This window comes from Berghia stephanieae, chromosome 5 (assembly GCF_034508935.2).
Source record: "Berghia stephanieae isolate SIO BIC M18660-M18661 chromosome 5, UCSD_Bste_1.3, whole genome shotgun sequence".
In the NCBI taxonomy this organism is placed as follows: domain Eukaryota; kingdom Metazoa; phylum Mollusca; class Gastropoda; order Nudibranchia; family Aeolidiidae; genus Berghia; species Berghia stephanieae.
The window spans coordinates 66,263,314-66,274,473 of NC_088364.1; the positions used below are offsets into that span (position 1 = coordinate 66,263,314).

Genomic DNA, 11,160 nt, shown 5'->3' on the forward strand with positions numbered 1-11,160 from the left:
ATGATGATGATGATGATGATGATGATGATGAAGGTGATGATGATGATGATGATGATGATGATGATGATGATGATGATGATGATGATGATGATGATGATGATGATGATGATGATGATGATGATCATAGTAATGATATAACTAATGATGATAATAATAATGGTAATAATAATAATAATAATAAGAAGAAGAAGAAGAAGAAGAAGAAGAAGAACAACAACAACAACAACAATAACAACAACAACAACGACGACGACGACGACGATGACGACGACGACAAAGACGACGACGACGATGATGATGATGATGATGATGGTGATGATGATGATGATGATGATGATGATGATGATGATGATGATGATGATGATGATGATGATGATGATGATGATGACATCTAAAAGCGGTTTTATTCTTTTCCTACAGATGACGAAGGAGTTGACAGCGAAGAACTACACACGGTTCGATCTATGATGAGTGCACTGACTCGCCGTATGAGTTGCCAGGTAGAACCCCGAGATACCAATGACGTGATTGACGAGATAAACCTACTGGTTGAAAAGATCAACAAAGGTCTCAGAGATGGAACGCTTGCTGCTTCCGATATCATCCCAGAGTAAGATCCCACTGTCAATGTTAACCCTCTCCTTACCACCGGCAGCAAAATCGTCACATTTGCAACGACACAATATACATTTTTCTTATTCAGATTTATTTTTTGTACATCGAAAACTTTGAAGAATGATATGTGTTTGATTACTAAGAACATAAAAGTTTTTTTTTTGTAGAGAGCTTGTTGAGATAAAATATCTACTTTTCTGCTGGGTAAGCCTGTCATTTTGTGGAAAATACTGAAAGAGTTGAATCCCACTTTGTGACTCACCATCTTAAAATGATATTGTGTCGGGTTCAATTATACGTTGACAATTTGCATAATTCCGATATATGCTGCTTGCGGCTATGTGGTCTTGTTGTATGACACTCGTTTTCGGATCGGAAGGTCCTGGGTTCGAGCCTCTCTCAGCGCATAGTTGAGTCCTTTGAAAAGGCTATTTACTAACATTCTCTCACCGTACTCAGGTGTTAAATGAGTACCTGGTCATTAACAGCGTTGTCTCTGTTCGAAAAAAAGTGCAATATCGCCTAATAGACGTCATGTCTCGTCCTACGTGTTAAGTGTTGCTGTTGGACAGGGACCCTTTGTAAAGCGCTTTGAGCATGTTTAGTGGATATTGCGCTATAGAAAAGCTCAAGTTAGTTATATAGATAGTATGAAGTTGACGTCACTCAAGTCTTTGGTATTGCTTTTTGCCATCCGCGTTTATGAGTCATTTTCACTAAACTGTATTAACCAGACTATAAAAGTTCATGGTTACACATAGTTTTGTGTGTTGGTCCGTTATATTTCCGGGTTTCAATGTTGTAAGTTTCCAAGCCAAGCGTATAATATCTATAGACGATGTGCGCTTAGCTAAGAAAATAACAACATTGCCATACGGAAATATAACGGATCAACCCACAAAACAATGTGTAACCTTGACCGTTTACAGTCTGGTCGATACAATTTAGTAAAAATTACTCAAAAACATGAATGGCAAAAAAAACAATAACAAAGACCTGAGTGACATCATCTTTGTTCTATCTATACAAACGTAATTATGGGCTAGATTTAGCATTGTTGTAATAGAAAATATTTTGCGTTGGTTTAAGAGTATTCCATGACAACAAGGACCCCATAACAAGTCGGGTTATTAGATTTGGAAATAAGAACACGTCGACAAGATCCTTTGATTATGAATGAGACTGGTGAAGTAGATTCATATCTACACATAGGGCATTTTACGCGAGAAAGGAATAATCTAGCTAACTTATTTCTATTCGCACACTTCAATTGGAATTGCTGTATTTTCATAATCAATGTACCATAGACATTCAAAGAAATAAATATTTATGCAAGTTTTAACATTCCAAATGTATCCGAAAGAATAAAAATTAGCAAAGATCATGTCTTTTAAAAAATCAATCAAACATGTTTCTAACTTTATTATTATCTATGTACAGTCTTAATTTCCACAAAAAAGTAAAGACCTATTTTCCTCTTTCCCTTTCATTACCTTGTTTATCCAATGTTCATAATATTTTTCATCATCAGACTAACCAGACTGATACAGCTCCGACCGGAACCTAATGAGAATCAAGAGGATAATATGGCAGAGGCGTCCATAAGACGGACGGAGCAACAGATTTTTGATCTTCTAGACAGCATTTTATTGCTCCTCAAAACTGTCAACCTGAATAGATCTGGGGGTGCACATAGAGTTGAAGAAAGTGACTCGCGTGTTAGCAAAGACATGACTGAACTGAGCACAATCAAAGAAAAAGCTGAGTATCTTGAGAGCAATGTTGAAAATTATGTCGAAAGCCATGAAACGAGGGCTAGAGAAGGTGTTGAAAGTCTAGAGACACAGGCTAAGAAAGAAGATAAAGTATTTCAGGAGACAGGGGATAAACAAAGAACTAAAAGACAGGATGCAGAGGTTGAAGAGGAAGTTGAATCTCATAAGTCAGAAGATAAAAATGAAGTTGAGAGTCAGGACGTAGAAGCTAAAGACAATGTAAGGCTCGATACAGACTCTGAAAAAGACATTGAAAGTCATCAAAAAGAGGCGAGAGAAGAAGTTGAAAGTCAAGAAAAAGAGTCTAGAGAAGACGTTGAAATTCAAGAAATAACGGCTAAAGAAGAATTAGTAAGGCATGACAAAGGAGAAGTCGTAGGTCAGGACATTGAAACTTTGAGACCTGTTGAAATTCAAATAATAGAAGCTAATGAGGATGAAAGCAAAGAGACTAGGACAAAAGAAGATATTGTATGTCATGACATAGAGGCAAAAGAAGTTGGGAGCCATGGCGTAGAAGCTAAAGAACAAGTTGAAAACCTAGAGACGGAACTAAGAGAAGTTGAAGGTCACCAGTCAGAGACTAAAAGTCTAGGTCACGACATAGAGCCGAAGGAAGAAGTTAAGTCTCATGACACAGAGAATAAAGAAGTTATTGAAAATCATGAGGCAGAAGTTATGGAAGAAGTAGAAAGTCACAAAACAGATGCTAAAGAAGAAGTTGTAAGTCATGGCACATACATGAAAGAAAAAGTAGAACGTCATGACAAAGAGGCTAAAGAAGAGGAGGAAAGTCACGATACAGAAGCTAAAGAAGATGAAAGTCATGATACGGAAGCTAAAGAAGAGGCTGGCAGTAATGAGACAGAGGCTAAATTTGAGGCTGAAAGTCAAGATACAGAAAATAAAGTAAAAGAAGAAAGTCTTGACACAGACACTAGAGACGATGAAAAAAGTCGTGATACAGAAGCTAAAGAAGACGCTGAAGGTCATGATACAGAAGCTAAAGAAAAGGAAGAAAGCCATGACACAGAAGCTAAAGAAGAGGAAGAAAATCAAGATACAGAAGCTAAAGAAGTGGCTGTAAGTCATGATGCAGAAGCTAAAGAACACGTAGAAAGTCATGATACAGACACTAAAGACGAGGAAGAAAGTCATGATACAGAAACTAAAGAATTGGCTGTAAGTAATGATGCAGAAGCTAAAGAACAGGTAGAAAGTCGTGATACAGACACTAAAGACGAGGAAGAAAGTCATGATACAGAAACTAAAGAAGAGGCGGAAAGGCATGATACAGAAACTAAAGAAGAGGGAGAAAGTCATAAGACAGAAGCTAAGGAAGGGGTAGGAAGTCACGATACAGAAGTTAAAGAAGAGGTAGAGAGTCATGAAACAGAAACTAAAAAAGAAGCGGAAAGTCACGACCGGGAAGCTAAAGAAAAATCAGAAAGTCATGACACAAGAGCTAAAGAAGAAGCAGAAAGTCGTGACACAAAAATTAAAGAAGAGGTAGAAGGTCATGACACAGAAGCTAAAGAAGAGGTAGAAAGTCACGACACAAAATCTAAAGAAGATGTAGAAAGTCACGACACAGAGGCTAAAGAAAAAGTAAAAAGTGATGAAATAGAGACTAAAGAAGAAGTAGAAAGTCATGACATAGATGTTGAAAGTCATGGCACAGAGTCCAAAAAAGACGTAGAAAGCCATGACACGGAGGCTAAAGAAGAAGAAAGTTACGACACGGAGACTAATGAAGAAGTAGAAAATCATGACACAGAGAGTAAAGAAGATGTAAAAATTCACGAGACAGAGGCGAAAGAAGAAGTAGAAAGTCACGATACAGCAACGAAAGAAGAAGTAGAAAGGCATGACACAGAGGCTGAAGAAGTCGTAGAAAGTCATGACACAGAGACCAAAGAAGAAGTAGAAAGTAATGACAAAGAGGTTGAAAGTCATGACACAGAGACCAAAGAAGAATTAGAAAGTCATGACACGGAGACTAAAGAAGAAGTAGAATGTCACGACACAGAAATTAAAGAAGAAGTAGAAAGTCATGACACAGAGATCAAAGGAGAAGTAAAAAGTCATGACACAGAGGCTAAAGAAGAAGTAGAATGTCACGACACAGAAATTAAAGCAGAAGTAGAATGTCACGATATAGAAGCGAAAGAAGAAGTAGAGAGTCATGACACAGAGATTAAAGAAGAATTTGAAAGTCAAGACGCAGTGGTCAAAGAAGAGTTAAAAAGTCATACCACAGAGGCGAAAGAAGAAGTAGAAATTCATGACACAGCGACTAAAGAAGAAGTAGAAAGTCGTGACACAGAGATTAAAGAAGAAGTAGAAAGTCATGACACAGAGGCTAAAGACGAGGTAGAAAGTCATGAAACAGAGACTAAAGAAGAAGTAGAAAGTCATGACAAAGAGGTTGAAAGTCACAACACTGAGACCAAAGAAGAGGTAGAAAGTCATGACACAGAGACTAAAGAAGAAGTAGAATGTCACGATATAGAAGCGAAAGAAGAAGTAGAAAGTCTCGACACAGAGATTAAAGAAGAATTTGAAAGTCAAGACACAGTGGCCAAAGAAGAGTTAGAAAGTCATACCACAGTGGCGAAAGAAGAAGTAGAAAGTCACGATACAGAGATAAAAGAAGAAGTAGGAAGTCATGAAATACAGGCTGAAGAAGTTGAAAGCCACGACACAGAGACTAAAGAAAAAGTAGAAAGTCACGACACAGAGACTAAAGAAGAAGTAGAAAGTCAAGCCACAGACACTAAAGAAGAAGTAGGAAGTCACGATACAGAGACTAACGAAGAAGTTGTAAGTCAAGACACGGTGGCAAAAGAAGAGATAGGAAGTCATGACACAGAGACTAAAGAAGAAGTAGGAAGTCATGATACACAGGCTGAAGAAGTTGAAAGCCACGACACAGAGACTAAAGACGAAGTGGAAAGTCATGACACAGAAACTAAAGAAGAAGTAGAATGTCACGATACAGAGATAAAAGAAGAAGTTGGAAGTCAAGACACAGCGGCAAAAGAAGAGGTAGAAAGTCACGACACAGAGGCAAAACAAGAAGTAGAAAGTCATGACACAGAGACTAAAGAAGAAGTAGAAAATCATGACACAGAGACCAATGAAGAAGTAGAAAGTCACGACACAGAGACCAAAGAAGAAGTAGAAAGTCATGGCACAGAGACCAAAGAAGAAGTAGAAAGTCACGACCAAGAAGAAGTTGGATGTCCGGAAACTGAAGAGAAGGATGTTGAACTAACGGAAAAGAACGTGAGTCATGCTGATTTAGAATATAAAGGTTGTAGCGATGACCAATCAAGGTGTTACGTCGACAGAGCTGAAAGTTTTGTTGAAAAGAATAACTTTGAAAAACTTGGGAGTCATGCAGAGGAAGACATAAAGCCAGTTTTTGAGAGAGGATGTGGATCCTATGAAGAGGAGAATGATGAAAATAATGAATTTGCTGATGGAGATAAATTTAGATCGTCTGTAGATTATGAAATGGGTGATAGTGAAACTGAAGAGAAGGAAGAAGATGAGGAAGATGAAGAGGACGAAGACGAAGATGAGGAGGAGGAAGAGGAAGAAGAAGAGGAAGAGGATGAAGCTGATGATGATGATGATGATGACGACGACGAGGAAAATTTTGATGAGGAAGAAGAGAATGAAGATGATGACGTCGATGTGGACATGGACGACGACGACGACGACGAATACTACTACAGCGATGACAATGAGACTGGGAATGATGATTTAAATAAAGAGCAGTCTGAAGAGGAGGACAAGGAAGAAGGGAATGAGGGAGAAGAAAAACAGGAGGAGGAGTATTGTTACCAGGAGCAAATTGAAATTCAAATAGAATCTACTTCTGGTGCGATTTATACGTTAGATAAAATGAGCAAGGAACTGAAACCATCTGAACAAGTAGTAAACATTGAACACTTGGAAATTGTCGACGAAAGGAAAACGGGTGGCTTTGAACAACCACATAATTTTTCTGGAAAAGAGGATGATGACATTGTAAATGAAGGTGCTCGTAAAGGAAATCTTGACACCAATCCAAATGAACGAGACGATAAACGTCAGACTTCAAAGCCTGGTGCGTCAAACGTCAAGAAATTGACAAAATCTCAAATGCGACGATTACGGCAGATAAGATGCAAAAAGAATAAGCAAGAATCTCTCAATGCTGAGATGGGACAGTCGGGAAAAGCTGATACTAAGGAGGAGGGGATGAACATGCAAGAAAAGACAGTTGCTAGCAGTATGATGTTACCTGCAGCAAAATCCGACCAAACACAGTCAGAATCAGTTCAAGCAGACATGGCCAGTAAAAAGAAGACAAAACCCAAACGACCAAGGAAAACTGAACAGCAAAAGCAGGATAAATTAAAGGGACAGCAACAATCTCCAGAAGAACTAAAGCAAGAATTTCAACATAAACAACAAGATCAAAAACAAATACAATTCAATTCCAAACAACAAGAAACGAAACAAAAATATCTCAATAAACAAAAGCAACAACAGCAACATCAACAACAAAATGAAGCGTCAAAGCCTCAAAAAGCAACGAAAATAAAACAACGTGGCAGAGATAACCAAAGAAGAGAAAGCAAAAACAAACAAACTGCCACGTCGTTAGCATCCTCTGACACAACAATATCACAACCTCAACAAGGAGATCAAAAACAGAAACAGAAACAGAAACGTTCCCAAACAGAGCACCAGTTACCCACTGTCGACATCTCAGTTGACACAGGCGAAATTGGTGAGCATGTGCATCAGAAAATCGAAGACATTGGAGCCTCACATCTTCCAACTCCTTGCATTGCACTTCACTGTAGTGTAGAGGACGAGCTCTCCGCTAAAGACCGAGAAAATGAAGTGTACATGGGAAGTGAAAAAGGTAGTGATGATGTTGATATTCAAGATGGCGTAAATTTACTGAATATTCCAGGAATGTCAAGAAAACGATCCCGATCCAGATCCACATCTAAAGATGGAAGATCTAAGTCACATGACGGAAGATCCGAGCCTCGTGAAGGACGATCTAAAAGCCGATCAAGGTCCAAGTCCCCTATGAGTCCGAGTCTGAGAAAAATTAGGGGGGAATCGCCGAGACGTCAGAGTAGGAAACATAATATTGTTGTGGTAGAGAAGAAATGAATCAATTTTTGAGGGCACAATTTTGTTACGAGAATGACTGTTGGCAATTACATATTATAATGATTGAATCAACCCAAAAAATGTTTGGCAATAATGCCAGTTGGTTAAGTCTTGGGCAACAACAAAAATGACAGAATTATGACGAGGTTTTAAGATAGCGATGATGAAAAGGATGAAGATATTGTTGATAATGATGGCGTTGATAATGCGATGATGATGTGGATGACGACGACGACGATGATGATGATATGATGATGATGATGATGATAATGATGATGATGATGATGATGAATATTATTATTATTATTATTATTATTATTATTATTATTATTATTATTATTATGATGATGATGATGATGATGATGATGATGATGATGATGATGATGATGATGATGATGACGATGATGATGATAATGAATAAGATTGCTGGAAACCATAGCATAAATGATTAATATCATATAATATGTGGCCCAAAACCTCTTAACGGTATTATCTCGGGTAGGTTTAGATGCTAAAAATATATCATGAAAGTTGGATTCATTATGTAAATTATGTTTTATTGAGGTCAATAGATTGCTTATTATGTGACCAAAACAAAATCACTTTCTTATGAGATTGTATGATTGCCTCCCTTGAGTTCTGTCACAGCCCACAGAGGACAATCTTCTCACGCTGTGGTTTCCTTACTCCTACCATTCTAACCAATGCACTGCTGTGTTACATCGTATAAATCACCTATTTAGAATCTGATTCACCCAGAAATGGTACCGGTTTTAGGCCGTGGGTCATAAAATATTGTTTTTGCCCCATTTTTACTCCTTTCCATTTATTTAATTTTGTGTTCAAATGGTTTTCCCCTAAAAAGATCAAACTGAGCCCTTTGTGGCTCATAGAACCGTAGCAACCGATGTGTACATATATACAGGTCTGACATCCGAACGTAATTATAGGCCTAGTTTATCGTTGTAATGGACAATATTTTACGTTATTTTTTTATTATTTCCATTACAACAACGAGCCTATAATGAATTAGGTTATCGGACCTACAAATAAGTGTACGTCGGTAGCAACCCTTACAGTTCTCTGTAATTGTAATCCGATGTTTTTAATACTGTGATCTCTTTTTGCATTTCACAAGGCCTATGCTATTTCGAATATTGTGTTTTACTTCCTTCACTGTTCTTTGCTTAATCAAATTGGGACACAAAATGTTACGTCACACTTGGCTAGCAACGACTCTTTTGGTTCCACACTCAAGAAAAAGAATCAAGCTGCAGTCTTTACTACGAGCACAGTTGCTTTTAAAAAATTAAAATTGATCTAATTTTGATCTGCTAAAAGGGTTCAATGTTTTGCACCTAATTTCCGATATCGCTCGGAGAGGGAGGTTTGTCGGTTTTACCGATTTCCAAGTGGAACCTCTTTTGGTTGCTGTGGGCGTTGTTAAGAGGAAGTGACGTCACGATTTTGGAACCCTATTAACTGGGATTCTTGGTTTAAGTGACAAAGAAATGGCAAGAACAAGAAATATCATATTTAATTAATATTCAAATTATTTGTCATTGCAATATTGTATGTTTAGAATGTTGAAAGAATTAATAGCCAAAAGTATTCTTTGTTGATTATTCCATTTGGATGTAGGATCGTGTCTGCAGTAGTTATCATTTAGATGTCAGATTATTTTTGTCTTCAGTGGCCCCATGTTATATTATGTATCTTTTTGTGATCCATATTATTATAAGTTATTAATTTTTGTTGTTGTTTTTGTTAGTCTCAACGGTGTGTGTTACATAGAATCCATAGCAATCTTCATTACATGCCGAGTAGCCGAATAATCTACCTTCCAGTTTAATATCTCCAATCGCAATGGTTTGTTACAATCAACACTAAAGGCATATTCTGTTAACTAAGATTTGTCTGTTTTCACTGTCGTGTTTCGTCCAACATGTTAGGTGTTACTGTTTGCTTGGGCTAGTAAAGCGTCGATATTGCGCCATTTACAAGCTCTTTGTTTTTATTACTAGAATGAATCCAAGAGTCGTTGAAGTCCAACTCGCATCGATGTTATTGTTCTTTTAGTAACACCGGTGAGATGACATGTTGAGTTGAAATCGAGTGAAACCGTACTCAGTAGGGAAAGGTTTTAAAGAGAACAACCGATTTGTATTATTAATACAAAACTTATGTCTTCATTGTTTTATTTTGTTTTTGATTTTTTGTTTTTCTACTTTTTTTTTTTATTGGTGGAGGGGAGGGGGGGGGGGGGGAGTGGAGAGAGAACTTCATTTCGTAGTTCTTTTTTTTTTCGTGAATTGTCTGTGTTGTTTTGTTTTAGCTGGGGTTTTTATTTTTCAAATTTTGTATTTGTTTGGGTTTTTTTTTTTTTTGTTTTGGGTTCTTTTTTTATGTTATTTTTATTTAATCATTTATTTATTTTGGTTTCGGTTTTCTTCACTTTTTCAGTAATTTTAAAAGCCCGTAGATTTAGAGAATTGTTACCAAATAAGTAGATATAAAAGTATACACAGATGATTTTAGATAATAATATTTTGGGTATATTATTATTCTCTTTTCTTTTGTTTTTGGTTATATGTAAAATCCCCGTAGATTTGATACAAAATATGTATAATTTAGTTCCATTGCGTTTAGATGTGATATGTATAAGTTAGTTCCATTGCGTTTCGACGTGAAATGTTTCAGAGTGATTTTGATATGAGTTGTTGATTTGTTGCCATTTGAAATCTCCATATCGCCAAAGATCTGACACAGTTTCTGACCTACAATGCCAAAATTGTATTTTTCATTTTAGCCAGAAAACTTTCACTCCCTTTGTCGATCGGTGAATATGATCTATGCTTGTCAAAAATCCTTAAACCTGAGACATGTTTCGAAGTCTGCGGTCTTTTGTGGGTTAATTTTAATCAGGTGAGTCCCGGGTTCGAGTCCAACGCTTAGAAGGCGCAAAATTGAGTCCTTCGAAAAGGCTCCTTACTCCAATTCTCTCGCCGTATTCAGGTGTAAAATGAGTACCAAGTCGGTAACACCGTTATCTCTAACGTAAATAATTGTAATTTTGCCCTCTTAACAGGCGTTAAGTGTTGTTATTGAGCGTGTTTTGTGGATGTTGCGCTATATTAATGCTTATGTCTCAGTTTTAAGGATTTGGACAAGTTTTAATTGATCAATATAGATAGAGAGTTAAAGTTTTCTGGGCCAACTTGTAAAAACGTATTTTGTTCATGTACAACAATTTTGTGATTTATAAATCTTATGCATGTTTACAAACCTATTTCAGTCTTTCACCTTTTTACAAAGAGGTAAAATATTACAGTCTTTGTATAGTTGACTTTACAGAATACTTCTTTCACATTATTTTTAACTGAATGATCATAAAAAATAAACTGTTTTCCCCTCAATTATATTTAATTTACCATCTGAAATTTTTTTTCATGTCCTGCTTCAACCACCACCTTTTCCCCCCGCACAACACTTTAATTATCGGGTAGCCGGATCTGTTAGATCTGGCGGCAAGTATGAACTTTGCAATAGACTAGCGTCCTATTCAAAGGCTAACAACCAATTGCTA

At 37.0% G+C, this 11,160-nt stretch overlaps 1 protein-coding gene across 1 annotated transcript in view; it reads left to right on the plus strand.

Moving 5' to 3' along the window:
• LOC144973435 (uncharacterized) overlaps positions 1–10,990 on the plus strand; it is a 22,629-nt gene extending 11,639 nt beyond the window's left edge. Inside the window, exons 2-3 of the mRNA XM_078915891.1 lie at positions 421–610; positions 2,147–10,990. Coding sequence (XP_078772017.1) covers positions 421–610; positions 2,147–7,574 — 5,618 coding nt within the window. The 3' untranslated portion in view covers positions 7,575–10,990. The remainder of the gene's footprint in view (positions 1–420; positions 611–2,146) is intronic.
• The last annotated feature ends 170 nt before the right edge of the window (positions 10,991–11,160 follow it).